The 14,142-nt window shown below is 49.9% G+C and overlaps 2 protein-coding genes across 2 annotated transcripts; one reads left to right on the top strand and one right to left on the bottom strand.

The window, feature by feature from the left end:
* The first annotated feature begins 1,207 nt into the window (after nt 1–1,207).
* On the top strand, nt 1,208–7,017 carry Dlic (dynein light intermediate chain). The gene is made up of 13 exons (XM_003739135.2): nt 1,208–1,314; nt 2,198–2,212; nt 2,394–2,467; nt 2,665–2,804; nt 2,900–3,130; nt 3,264–3,443; nt 3,552–3,787; nt 3,988–4,099; nt 4,209–4,316; nt 4,599–4,661; nt 5,113–5,148; nt 5,582–5,708; nt 5,867–7,017. The coding sequence occupies exons 1-13, from the start codon at nt 1,226–1,228 to the stop codon at nt 5,938–5,940; spliced, it is 1,485 nt and encodes a 494-aa protein (XP_003739183.1). The 5' UTR covers nt 1,208–1,225; the 3' UTR covers nt 5,941–7,017.
* Nucleotides 7,018–8,657: 1,640 nt separating this feature from the next.
* tyn (trynity) lies at nt 8,658–11,792 on the bottom strand. Its single transcript, XM_029113215.1, has 8 exons — nt 11,504–11,792; nt 11,093–11,356; nt 10,615–10,965; nt 10,382–10,531; nt 9,819–10,292; nt 9,540–9,707; nt 9,232–9,444; nt 8,658–8,815 (listed from the first exon to the last, which is right to left on the bottom strand). Exons 1-8 carry the CDS (start codon nt 11,535–11,537, stop codon nt 8,658–8,660), a joined length of 1,812 nt encoding a protein of 603 aa, XP_028969048.1. The 5' UTR covers nt 11,538–11,792.
* Nucleotides 11,793–14,142: the final 2,350 nt, after the last annotated feature.

Here is a 14,142-nt window from a genome sequence, read left to right as displayed (position 1 = left end):
GATACCGAGTTGCTGACTGCTTGATCCAGAGTACGTATACATGCGGCTATCAGAGACAAGAGACGTCAGCTGGTTTTTGGTATTTGTTGAGATAATCATTCCGATGGGAAGCACCGTGCACACGGATGATCACGATAAGCATTTGCATAGCTGTACCATCGGCGGTCAGGTCTCCAATATCCTCGATACGGGGCCCAAGAAGTGCCTCCATAGAGGTCTGCAACGTTTCGAGTAGATCCTCTGCGTGATATTTCGTTTCGAAAGAAGCATGCCAAGGACGGGGATCTGTTGCTATCTGACTTCGCCGTCTCGTCAAATCTTTCAATGAGAAGGTGAGCTTTCGCAGCATTGTCAAGGCAAGGGGCGTCTTGTTCCACTACATTTTCCTCGCAAGAGATCGAGCGTCGAGCCTGCGTCTGGAGCGTAAAAAAACATCGAGATCAATTTTCTCATCAAGTCCAGGGGCCTTCCCACTGAATCTCCTTCCTCTGCGTTGTCTCGGAGCCTCGCCATGTCCAGAGTGGCCCTGACTTCCTGAGGAATAATCTTCATATTTGGCGTGAAACACCGAAATTTCCGCCGCCAATCGCCGTTGCCGCCCACAATCAATCACGCCACGTCGTGAAACTGACTGCACAGATTCATTGCTCCAGGAGCCACATCCATCTAATGAATCTATATCTTCCCCGTCGCCCGAGTATTGTTTTTCCTCATTGCTCTCGAGCACGGATCCAGAGAGCGAACGCACTCAAGAGCGTCAAGGCCTCAGGAGGAGCAAGCTGCCCCAAGGAAATTCCGAGAGGAACATTTTGCTGGCAGCAAGGATGGTGCCTTGCCCCCTCTCTGACGAGGGATTTCTTGAAGGGAAACAAAGGTTAGCAGGAGAATGTGTGAACCCGCTGACAACTCGACGAACGGACGGTTCTACTAATGAATCTGTGAGACAGACGTTTTCTGCCTCCCGATCAAAAATCGGCTATATCAAATCTGAAATGTCCGATCTCTTACTGAGAAGATTTTTGTCGAAGTACTTCCTAATACTTCCTCATATTTTCTGTAGTCGGCTCTCCATCCCGATGCCTGAAATCGTTGAGGATACAAGAGGCGACCGACTACTGCGTGGTTCGCCTTTCGAATTTTGGCGCCCTCGCCTCTCCGATTCGGGCCGTGCACAGTCGCACTTCATGAGCAACAATCAGCGTCCCGTGCTGGAGACTTTCGAAGTATGGCTTCATCTTTAGTTTCCACACATTCCAGCAGGGACACCACAATGGACGACAAAACTCATGAAAGTGAAGAGTCTCAGAATATCTGGTGAGTCCCGCATCCGATATCTGAACTCGAAAGAGAGACAAGAAAACGACTTGCCAATATTCGAAGTTTTGGGGCGTTGCTGTGACGTGAGCAAGTGAAGTTCCCGTACGCCTGCTCTAAATGCTACGTGAACGCTCCCTCAAACACGCAAGGAGCTTGACAGGACCTCCGCGTGATTCCTCGGGTCGTCCCGTGAAAGGGCCAGCCGCGGGAACTTTTCTCCGGCTCCACTCCATGTAGAGGTTCAACTTTCCCACAGGTGCAGTCGAGAGGTACAAATAGGACTCTGGATTTTATCGAGCTGAAAGTTTCGGCCGAGTCTGACGATCAATCGGCGAAGGACTCGGCGATTCGGCTCCGAAATTCTCAGTTCCGAATAGATGGAAAGCAGGCTATCCGACACGATCAGAATATGCAATCCTCATCCGAGACCGATTAGTCACTGTCAACACCGGAACTAAGATGAACGATTGAAATAGCATAAGCTCCTGAGTTGGGAAAGACGGTTGGATTCGCTCTCAGGATCTCTTCATTATGAGCATTCCAAGCCGGCGGCGGCGGCGAACCTACGGGCTCTAACGGGGTATGAGCGGTATCTGAAACCTGCGCAGTCGGGGGTCGGAGCGAGCTGTTCAGACGCGCTCCTTGATGAAGAGTGGAGCACATCGGATTGCCCCTCGAATACGCAGCTCAGAGGAACCTTTCAAGAGCCGAAGGGAGGATTTCTCAAATCAGTAAAATGCTAGTACTCTCGTGATCTCGACAAGCCGAAACTCATATTGACAAAGCCATCAATGGCACCATCGTTCTGATTTTGCGCCGAAGTTATGGGGAATCCATCGTGAAAGAGAGACATTCGAGAGTCAAATTTTGATTTTTGCAGCTCCACGACCGAATGGTATGTCATACAGGAGTTGCTCCTCCACGGGATCGTTCAGTCTGTCTTCTGTTCGCGATTCATTTTCATGCGTTGGGGAAATTTCCGGGGGTCTTGACGGTTGATTCCCCCTCTTCCGAAATTCGTTCAAGGAATTCTCATGTCTCGATATGAAGCTTGACCGAACTTGCGAATATTTCAGGTCCTCGATTTTGAAACAGGTCCAGAGCAGTCAACCAAATAAGCTCCCTTCCCAAAAAGTCCTCCTCGTTTTGGGTGAGTAGGTTCACGATTCGTTCCGAGGGGCGTTCAAACCGAGAAACCTCAATTTGCCTCTTTGGGGATGATCCTCCCGACGTGCTTGGCAGTCCGGAACTGGGATGATGGTCTTCGTTAAGCTGCGAGACGATCAATTACTCCTTCTCATCCCTCCTCTTGTCGGAGTCATGAAGCCTATTCTCCCATGGTTACAGGTGATAATGAGGTCGGGAAAACGACGCTTATGGGGAAACTCGCAGGTGTCGAGGATCCGAAACGGGGGTCCGGTCTGGAATACCATCATCTCCTCATCAAAGACGATTACACCGAGGATACAACGAGATTGGGCGTATGGGTGAGTTTCCGAATATCCATGAGGCATCTCTCTCACTCGGACAATAATTATTCCGATCCCCGAGAAATTGACGATGGCTCATTTCGCGAGACTAGGTTCTGGACGGAGACCCTTGGCATCGTAATCTACTACGCTTCGCCTTGAACGAAGTGAATCCCCTGATGGAAGACTCAATGGTGGTTCTCACGGCTTCGATGGCAACGCCTTGGAGTATCGCGTCATCACTAGAATCGTGGGCCAACATCTTAGAAGAGCACATTTCTCGATTAAAACTCAGTCCGGAGTACGTGGGCAAGTGTAAAAAAAGAATTCTACGGAGATTCCAGGTTAGTCTCGGCTCCACTTTGAATTGCGGGATGCGGAAGCATCCAGCTTCTAGGATGAATCCTCAGAATTGAGCTGAAATGAGTTGTGCGATAGAATGTCGCGCTCGGAGCTCATTGGGAGACTCGTTCTCAGGAATATACGGACCCCGGGGACGATGTGGCAGGCGATAGCAGTCCCATGAGACGTTCGTCAACTGCACAGACATTATTAAGCGAATCACTACACGAGAAGGACGACAAGGAATTTCTTCCCCTGGGAGAAGAGACATTATCTCATAATCTCGGGCTTGATATGGTCGTCGTTATCACGAAGGTGGGTCTGTCTGGAAGCTTGAAGAGCTTTGGTCTAGATGATTTTCTTGCGTGATAAGATTTATTCCCGACCCTCGGAAACTTCTAAATACTCCCTCATTCCCCGCAGACGGACACAATGCCTTCTCTGGAGAAGGAGCACGAGTACCGTGACGAGCATTTCGACTTCATCCAGCAATGGGTTCGACGGTTCTGTCTGCGGTACGGGGCTGCTTTAGTGTACACGTCGGCGAAAGAAGCAAACAATTGTGACCTTTTGTTCAAATACATCTCACATAGAGTGTACGGAGTCCCACACAAATTTGTTACACCGGGTCTCGTTGTTGAAAAGGAAAGCGTCTTCATGTGAGTCCCATCGATTTAAGATAGGCAGAAGTTCTCGTTCACAATCGACAAATGTCAGGATGTACATCATTGACGGAAACTCGCGGCACCGTATTATGATCCTCGTGGACACCTTGCCGATCAGAGTCGAAACCCAAGTGATGTACCCGCCGTCGCTTATGATGTCTTTCAGAGTCACAGAACCTTCCGTTCCTTTCCAGTCCGTCGGGATGGGACAGCGAGAACAAAATCGCAATTTTGTATGAAAATATCAAATCTGCAAATCCTGACGATAGCTTCTCGGAAGTGATTATGAAGCCTCTCATTCGGAAGGTGAGCTCACGATTCGCATCGATTCCACCCGAGAACTCTCAGAGAGGGTTCAGATAGAATCCTGTCAGCAGACGCTGCAGAGCCTCAACCGGTTTTTTCTGCCCTCCAGCCCATATCAAGAGAACCCGAAGTACAGGCCGAAGATGACCAACGGTTTTTGGACAAGCTCAATGTCGCTCTGCAACAAATCTCGTCGAATAATACAGGAACCAAAACGGTAAGGGGAAGACGATCTCTTTTGTTGCTTTCTCCTGCTCAGATAAGGAATGGTCAAGCTGCGGTTCGCAAGCGGCGTCTGATCCAAGCTCACTTAGAACTGACGAAGCGGAGGGAGCTCCCACATATAGAGTATAATATGCGGCTCGAGCGACGCTGAATGTTCTGCTGGACCTCGAGTTGCATGTCGGGAGTCGGTCGAATATTCTGGCTGATATTCACGATCCGCACTGCCTGCATAAGCTCCCATCAGCCGAGTGCTTGAGCTTTTCCTAATTTACAGACACCGCTGAAAACTGAGCGACGGTCCTCGACTGGTCCCGGAATAGCGACTTCTGGAAAAAAGGTCCGTACAAGGGTCTCCCTGCGGAGGAATACCTCGTCGATCGAGAATCTCGCCGAGGTCTTTCCTCTCTTGAAGCAGAGTATTCCTTGCTCTGCCTAGGATTTCTCGATGACTTGATCAAGCGTAAAGGTGGCGAAAACTCCTTTATCTCTGGCTTAAGTCCACTCGCGATGCGTGAGGAATCGCCTGAGCGGAGGCTTATCCTCCCCTGTCGAATCTTTAACGCGAGTCGCGTTAGGCGACCCAATGTGCTGCGATGACTCGCATCCCATCGACTCGGCATTCAGCATCTATTTGAAGAATTGAACGACCTGTCCTCATTATTTTTTGTTTTTGGTTCTTTCTCGGAACTGTGTTGAGTTAGGAGAAACCACGCCGTATGACGACTTATCCGATTCTATACGTGGCTTTAGTTTATTCCATTGAGTTAACCACATGAACCGCTTTGTAGGACGATCTTCCACTCTCCCTAAAGAACCTGCCGCAGGTAAAATGGCAGCACAAAATTATCGGTGTTTGTAAATGCACTCGGTGTCGTGATGAATATCAAACGTTTGTTCACTCAGCGAGTTATCCTCACCCCTGTATACACACCAAACTTTCCTATGTTCCTCGCACTTGTGCACACAAAGCGCACCTATTTCGGAGCAGCAGTAGACGATGTCTGCTTCGTGGCCGTGCCTGTTGCAGCTTCGGCTGGACAGCTCAATATCGAGTCAGAAGATTATAGTTCCCTACCTGACATCTGCAGGCAAAGGGAACGGCATCCACCATCACCTAGTCTATATCTGTATTCATCGCTGTGGTTCTCTCACTCCACGTCTCTGAGAAGCTGCAATTCCTCTCTTTCTGGTGTCGGTGTTTCTCGTATGTTTCCGATGAAGCTCGAATTTAGCTCAAGCCCATATTACGTATTCCAGATTGAACCTGGCAAGGGAATCTCTGGCATGTCGGGCAACGAGGGAGTGCTTCACAATTTTTTCAACAGTTTGTTAACCAAGAAGTCCGGCCCCGCGACTTCTCCGTCTGTTCTTAGGACGAGTCAAGGTGAGAATCTTTCTCTTGGAGCGCTTCCTTCTTGGGTGCCTCCTCCCTGGGAGGAACGAACAAAATTTCCTTGGGAGTCGCGCAAGACTTCCGCTGTACATCCAAGTACCGTTTCGTGTTCCACCTGCTGATGCTAAGCTCTTCGGAACCCCCGACAGGTGTCAACGGTTCGCTTTCCGAAGCATCGTCTTCGGACCCGTCATCGACGAATCCTGCTCCTCCGGAGTCGTAGATCTCCGCGCCGAGTCGTTCACAAGCTTTCTCGCGTCGTGCTTAAAAACAGCAGGAGTTACTGATGGGCCACTTCCGTCAGGATGATCGTGTCTCGCACCAGAGGCGGATAATTATTTCATTCAATGATCGGGGGAACATATTCCCGATGAGAGAGAATCATTTGCAAACGAGCTCCCGTTCTTTGATTCGATTATCGTCGTCGTTGTGGATTTCCACAAGATGTATCAATCCCCGGACTTGAGGCTTTACTTACGACGTCATACATATGACAATTTGGTTCGAAGTCTTTCAACGAATTATCCTCATCCGAATCTAAGGTATTTATCTGTGTGCCTCGGAATCTTTTCTCTGTCACAGAGAAGAGTTCAATACATGAAGGATCATCATCCTTCGGTGATGACGACAGAATATCTCGGCCGGGTGTCCAACGGCTCGAGGTCGTCCTCACTATTTCCCGCGTTTTCGCTGTAATTTATTACGTTTACGTTGATTCTAGAATTTCAAAGCCCAGGATGTGGTCTATTGCGTGTCCCGTCTCTTATTTATCGAATATGATCTATAATGTTTATTATTATTTTCGGAAAGATGCGTTTGATGCCTGAAAAGTCGATCCAGGCTCTCGAGGCAAGAGATGTCTGAGTTCCCTGAGACTCAGATCGATTGAGCCACGGATAATACTATTTTGAAGAATGACCCGACAGAGAGGAATCATGTTGCGCGAGTGTGTGATAGGATGGTCTTGTTTGCGCAATGAGCGGGAGGCGCGATGCGACTTCGAGTCGAGCTTCGGTGCCAAGTCCGTTTAATTGAGTCACCCGATTCCCAACGTTCCGAGAAAGTGCCCGTTCCTCCGAGAAATTTCGGAATGTAAATAAAAAGCTTTATGTGTCTGCACACGCACTCTCGGTATCCGGGCACTACATGTTTCCTGTCGACCTCAATCTAGATTATGACCTAGAACTCGGGACTGTCAACCGCCATTCATTGGAGTTTGCATTCGGAGCCTTCCTAGGAGCTCACTGTCGCGGAGCTTCATCCGGGACTACTTGTGCCGGGTGCAATTACCTAGCTGAGAAAGTCTCAATCGGTCCTTCGGAATTCCTGAGGCCTTCGTCGCGGATTCTGTGGCGCCGAATCGATTTGGCTGCTGGACCCGAGAGTTATGTCAGATGGCTGAGGTCAACGTCCCATTTGCGAGACAAAGCACTTATCGCTCAGAATCTACGTTCAATTTTGTCGCCGATTCATCTCTGGATGCAACGCTTATTTATTAAGCAAGAATTTGGATGTTTCTGAAAAGAATCGAGAAGCTTGGAGTACATACGTCTCTGTAAATAAATATAGGAGAGAGTTTTATAACTACATACCGGTCGTTTCGGCCCTGGGTTTCTTCTCTCCAGCTCTAAACTTCAATTCTAGGCTTAGGCATGATGGGCGATACTAGTATTCGGCGCTGAGATGGCGCTCGGCACTCGGGGCTCTCACGGAGATGAGAGCTACCGAACACGCCCCTGAGACGGAAGATAAGTTCGAAGCCTCTCCGAGAAATCGTGAAGTTATTTGCACGTCTAGCTCCGCGCGGGCGGGTCGCAAGTCGTCTTCGGGACTCGAAGATGGATCCGGTGGCGGCCGCCACTAGGATGTAGTAGCTCTTCACAGCCTTTGTGGGAGTGCGAGTGAGAGTTGCGACTCGACCTGCGATAGTAGAACAGCACACGTAAGGGGACTCTTGGATCGCCCGATCGAGCTCTACAGCTCTATTGCTAGCGGCATGGTAGACGCTGATGGAGGGAGGGAGCAGGTCGGACGAAAAGCCCATTGAAGATGATATAACTTCAGAGAGGTAACAATGTGTCAACTGGCGATGGCGTATAGAAACTGTGATAGAAACCTAGCCTCCGGTCGCCCATAGGATTAGCGATTTTGTGTGAGCTCCCAATGTCGGGCTCTTGCGTTTCCCCGAGCCTGCATCTCTGAGCCTATCCCGCAGAGATTTGAAGTGCTTCCTCAACCAACAGGGTTATCTCATCAGCTTGCGAGCGTTGAGACTCGCGGGCTGGAACGCGGCGTTTCTCGATAGAGATTAGAAAATGCGGAGTTGTGCGGGAAATGACAGCTTCTCTGGAGAGTTTTCTGGAAGGGGATGGTATTCGATCTGGAGCGGAGTCCTCTGACAATCAGTCAAATCTTACCCGGAATAAACTGATTTCGTTCGTTCATTGAATAGGAGCTCTGGTTCTTCCCGAACATTATTCGGATCGGGGCTGCGAGAAGATCTCGGACACAGAGACGTTTTGGCTGCGGTTCTTGAAGTCCTTCCTAGTAAGTCAGAAAACACCATGTGGACTAAATGAGGGAAGCGTTCGGATGAGATCCGATTGTGCGTACATTTGCCAGCAGCGTTTCTCCTTGCAGATCTGCGTTTGCTGGATCGCGGATAGAATCCAAGAGCTCATCAGCCCACGATTGGACTTCTCAAGAACGATCTTGGAGGTTTATGGGTCAAACTCGGCTCTGAATTGAAAAGTTTCAGAAACGATAAAGAATCTCGGATCGTGCAAATAACCCCGGAGACGTCAAGAAACGATGATGAAGGGAATTCACAGGGCTTTATTCATACACACATTTGGGAATATAAATAGAGTTTTTTTCCATCTGCGTCAAATAAATAAGTTAAATAAATAGGTGATATGTACAGTGCGATAGTTTGTGATTCTAGGAATAATGCTTCGAGTTCAGCCGTCTCTGACTGAGGAAGTAGGCGACCGTTGCAACGTAGCTGACGAGCATCGCCGAGGTCGTGATTGCCAGCACGTAGAGAGACGTGCGTGAGGCGCATTGCCCCTCCTCGAGGACTCGGCTCTCGATGAGCACTGTAAAGAAAGGCAGAGTTTCTCAATCGCAGCGTTCGATCGAATCAAGGCAACGACCATTCAGTGTCCGCGGAAGGCCGGGGATTTGATTTAATTTCGAACGGCCCGTCATTTTGTTTCGAAGCCTGGACCATGAGACGGTCGGCGAAAATCACGTTCAGAGCGTGACGACAGCAGATTCTCAGAAACGAAGGTGAAGATCTGCAACATTTTTAGGCTTCACGTTCCGTTCAGTAGACCGTTTTCTACACCACAAAGCCGGGGGCGGCGAGAAAACCGGCAGGGATTGGGGAAAAACGGCAACACCTTCTCATTGTCGCGTAGTCAGCGAGATGAAACAACTTGACGGGGAAACATTGTCCAAACTTTCACGCTGAGATCCTTCGAGGTCGAGGGACCAACAAGGGAAAACCTACCTTTCTCTCGGTGTTGAGTCTGGGAACTCGGGGAGGGGGGTGGATCGTCCTGAAGGTCCAGAACGACGATCTCTTGGCTCAGAGTCATTTCTTCTTTATCCTCGATCGATCTTCTTCGGCGTCCCCATGAAGGTTTACCGGCGCCGCAATCGACCGGCTCACATTTTCCGATACAGTACTTCACGTTGCATTGGAAAATAACGCCATAGGATTCTGAGTGGAAACAAATATCGTGGTCAATTTCCTTCCCCAGGATGCCATGTCTAAACGTCGGTTCTGGCGAGGCAGAGATTGTCTAATTCCCTCACCTGTGAACCTGAAAGCTTCATAGTTAGACTCCAAGGCGGAGTCTACCTGACGGAAGCGTGGGAATATAGCAGGATCCACAGGGCATCCTCTATCATCGATGATCTCGAATGTGCTCCTTGCGTCCTTGGCCATGGCCACGCAGCTGCGAGCGAAGATTCCGTACGGAGCTGCAGAACAGAGTATTCGACATGAGCGCTTGCTCCGCCGCGCCGCATGGAAATATCGGAAACGTCAGGGAAGTCATTCCATGCCTCGTCGTATGGCGAAAAAACACTCACTGTTTCCAGGAATCTCGATCTTGAATGTAAGCTTGTCTCCTATCCTGACTGTCGTCGCTTCTTTACCATCAACTCCGAAAATCATAATGCGAGGAACTGGCGCTTCAGGCGAAGCGGTAATCTGTTGGGCTAGTCCGTTGTCTGGGTCTCTCATATCGATATCGGAAACAGGCATCATTCCGAAAGAGATATTCTTCGACGAGGTCTCGTAGGTACACCGAACGTTGTAAACTTTATCGGCCTTCGTGAGAACAACATTGTGATGTTGCAGAACGACCGTGTTTGTGTAGACGCCACCCAGCGACTGTGTGTTGCACTCCTGACCCGTCAGCGGTAGATCAAGCTTGAAGTTCTGTCCGTTTTTGACTGCCGTATTGCAGGTCTCCGATCGCCCCATAGCATAAATTCTACCGTGGAAGGGTCGACTGGTTTTGACGTCGACGACGATCTTCTGGTCAGTACACTGGATCGAAACTGTAATCGACAAGCTCTTAGATCTCTGATCTCAAACATAGGACTTCGTCGCTCCCAGCGCACTTCTTCGGGAGCGAGCTCGGGCTTACCATCGTAACAAACTCCGTAGGAGTCGCACGCGCCGTCGTCGTAACCTTCTTTGGTCAAGGAGGGCTGTCTGGTCGTAGATCTTTGCTCGACTTTCGATGTGGTTGTAGTTGGTCTCTTGGTCACGGATGACAGTTTCGACAAAGTGTCACCTGGTCAAAAAGTCAGGAGTTAACCTGCTGTTCCGGAATAGGAGCTTCGCGAGATTTCTGCATGGCGGATCTTAATCACTCACTTTGGTTCGCGCAGTTGGCTTCCATGTAGAATCCAACTGTTTCCCCGGTATCCAGGAGGGGCAGCTGGGAACTCATCGACTTGAAGATTTGAGCTCCGTCCGGGAACATGACGTGGTCGACGTGATAGAGCGAGCAGCTGTTCTGGCCCAGTGATTCCGTGGGCTTGAAGAGCACCGAGCGGCAGAGGAAATCTCGATCCATGGTGCATGCACGGAGACATTCGGACTTCGAAGAAACCAGGAGCTCCTTATCGGGGTAGTAGTTCAAATCGACGTAGTGCGTAATGACGTCTTGCGCGGGACCGAGTTTCGCGATGTCGTACATCCTGACGCCGGAACAGACCTGATCGACTGCAGGATCGAAGAAATTCATTGCTTGGTGTGAGTTCCCCGAAGTTAATTCTGATTCTGGCGACGAGAACTTTCCCGGATCACTTTCCCTATGAACGGATTCTGTTCGGGGGAAATGCTGACTTACCATCGAGACAAGCGTTTTCGAAATAATCCACTCCTGGAGCATCGATGAAATCATCGACGGGCGTTGTCCGTCGGTCCGTTTCGCTCATATGGCATTGGAACGTGATCGAGTTGAATTCGGCTGCTCGACAAACGAACCTCCGCTCATTCAAGCACGCAGCCATGCAGTTTTCCCGGTTCGATGAAAAGATGGCGACATTGTCGTAGCCTCTCAGCATTTTATTCGGGAATCGCTCGAACGCCCAGAGACGATTGCAGACTTTTTCTGGAAGTTCGAATTGTTCTGATAATGGGCGAACTTGCTTTGAATCTCTAACCTTGACCCAGCCAGTCCAAAGATGTGGAGAGCTTGGACTCTGATAGCTATTGGACACGTTCGCGGAGGAGAACCGGTCTCTCGCATTGAATTTACCTGTTCGGACGTTGGTTTTGACGAGGTAATACATATTGATCGCTTTCTGAGGGTTCGCCGATGGCTTCCTTGCTTGAGTATCGTTGTGAAGAACGCACGTAGTTTCCTGGATCGGTGCTAATGGATTGACCACGAACGAGAAAGCCGCAGCCACGCAATCAACTTCGTCGCGACACCATCCCTGGCATTCGTAGAGGGACAGGTTTCTGATCGAGTAGTAAGGTGTTCCGACATAGTCCAAGTTTGTCAGTTTCTCGAAAGTGATTTTTGCTGAAACAGAAATGCTCAGGCTTAATCTCGAGTCTATAACTTCCTGAAAGCTATCAATGGAGCGCGGTTTCCGACAATTGTGGTCTTCCAGCACAGCGCTTCGGAGGGAGAAACTGGCGGCTGGAGGACTTTCGATTGTTGTTTCCGAAGATCGATGTAGTCGGTCGGTCGGCAACCTGTCATCCACAGCGATGGACAACTGCATTCAAAAACGGTGACGTCTCCTAAGAGGTGGAGTAGGTCATGTGAACGTAGCGATTCCGGGTTGTCACTCAATCGATTGGCCCGTGTGGCGACTAATAAAAAGCACGCAAGGCCGAGTCTTCGTCGATCCGTCACGCGCCGCGAGAATTTCTGTCGCTCACCCCACCCATTGGCTTCCGAAGGAGATTAGAAGATTATTATATTCAGGCGGAGCAGCGAGGCATCGTCCATCACCGACGTGAAATGGCGTCGCGACGGCTAACCTAAAGATCCACTCGATCTCAAAGTTAATGGGATTCGTGTGTGTTAGAGTTAGTATTCCCCGGACAGGTGGTCGCTCGCTGCGCAATCAGAGTATCTGATGACTTCATCAAGGAAACGTCTCCGTTCGGATGAGGAGATTTTCTGACCGAGGGGTTAATGGATCTACTAACACTTCGCTTCTGATTTATCACCTCACGACCAGGGCGAGTCAAGCGGGATTTATGCCGTGAGTTTCTCGTCTTCCGTTGACGGGAAGCTCCGCGCACCGAGGAAATTTACGAGAAAACGACATTACTGGCCACGGCAAAGACGCTCGCCGTCACTGCCTAAACAGACCGAGGAGGGTGGGAAACTTCACTTTTATCTCACAGAATAGCCTCGACGAGTGAAATGAGTCCGGTCATGTCAAGTCCCGTTGCGCGCTTCTCGTCTGTTTTGGGGTCTGCCCAACAGGAAAACAGTGGAAATCGAAAGAGATAAGAATGATGAATGTCGCTGCTATGACTTCTGTCCAATTCAGGAAACGCAAGCGCATAACACTAAACTTCAAAAAAGATGGCCCCACGACGGAGATTTAGAAATATGTATGTACTTCGACTGTTTTCTTCCTGTATGGAAGTTCTCTGGTTATATTTCCCGATCCTGTTGACCATGGCTGGAACTTTTGTGTGCCGCAATCCAGACCCTATTTATTCCGGACCGTTCCAAAACCGCTGAATCTTTATTCCCAAGCTGGACTCAATTCAATTCGAATCACTTGCTTATCGCAGGCTTGATTCCAGTCCGCGGGGATCCCAGACGTTCCCGCCCGGAGATTCCTCCGTTGAAGTCCATTCAAAGGTTTGCTTTCTTATCGCGATTCCTCTCATTCGAACCGTTGAATCGGTAATGCGCGGAGCAGTACAAAGGAGGATATACCCTGCTGCGCGGAAGAGCTGGAAAGGTGATTGTTGGAAGGAAAGCGGCTGCTGTTCGTTGCAAATCTGATCCGTAATCCTCTGAGGGGAATCAATGTCGTACCGAGATGCTGTCGAGGAACCAGCTCGCGAACCCCGTGTCGCCCAAGTCATGAGCGTCCAGATTCGGTGCATACGTTCCCGGTTCTGCGTACATGGAGCACCTTTGGATACCATCATGAGCAGGCTATAGCCTTCGGCCGCCTGATTTTCATGCGCCTTGCGCCGATATCCCGAATTTACAGGGGGAAATCGGGGGATTCGTCGAATGCGGTAAATGCCGATGGTCAATTAGGAGATAGTTCGGAAAACGCCGCGGTTTTCGCACGCGATAAAGAACCCGCTACCGGAGATAGGCACACACGCACACGTCGTCGGACCGCCATTATTTGTCGGTGGATTTAATTATCGTTTTTCCGATCGTCGCCGTTATCGACGAAGCCGACATCCTAATCGACGGCAACTGAGTTCATTGTGTCGAAGGCTAACGAGATGATTCCAGGGCATGGGTCGCGACGGTCGTCCGCTCACCGTCGATTTTATTTGACTTCTTCAAACAAACTCAGCTCATGATGGCCGTAGCGTGCCTGAACGCGCGATAAGTGGTTTGTCAGCCACCGGCGACCGGAGTGCGTGATTCGTATCCTGCGTGAGTTACGAGACAACTCAGAAAATCATGGACTTGAGTTAAGCCCGCAAGAAGCCTCTCAAGATGAGCCGGTATCGGAATGGCACCCAAGAGAGTCATCTTAAACGCTAAACGGCAAAAGCGGGAATATGAAAGAATGAACAGACGAACGAATGAACTACCGACCGGCCGACCAACCAGCCGGGCGAATGAGCCTCTCGGGGAGCGACGGACCAAACAACCTGGTCAAGAGATAGATAAGCCACCAGATATGTCAGTCAACGTGCAGCTGAGGTGGGAGCCTCTTCTGTGAGTGT

This window comes from Galendromus occidentalis, unplaced genomic scaffold, assembly GCF_000255335.2.
Source record: "Galendromus occidentalis unplaced genomic scaffold, Mocc_1.1 scf7180000076421, whole genome shotgun sequence".
NCBI classification, from domain to species: domain Eukaryota; kingdom Metazoa; phylum Arthropoda; class Arachnida; order Mesostigmata; family Phytoseiidae; genus Galendromus; species Galendromus occidentalis.
The sequence above is the reverse complement of the archived record's forward strand: the minus strand, read 5'-3'. Positions and strand labels throughout refer to the sequence as shown.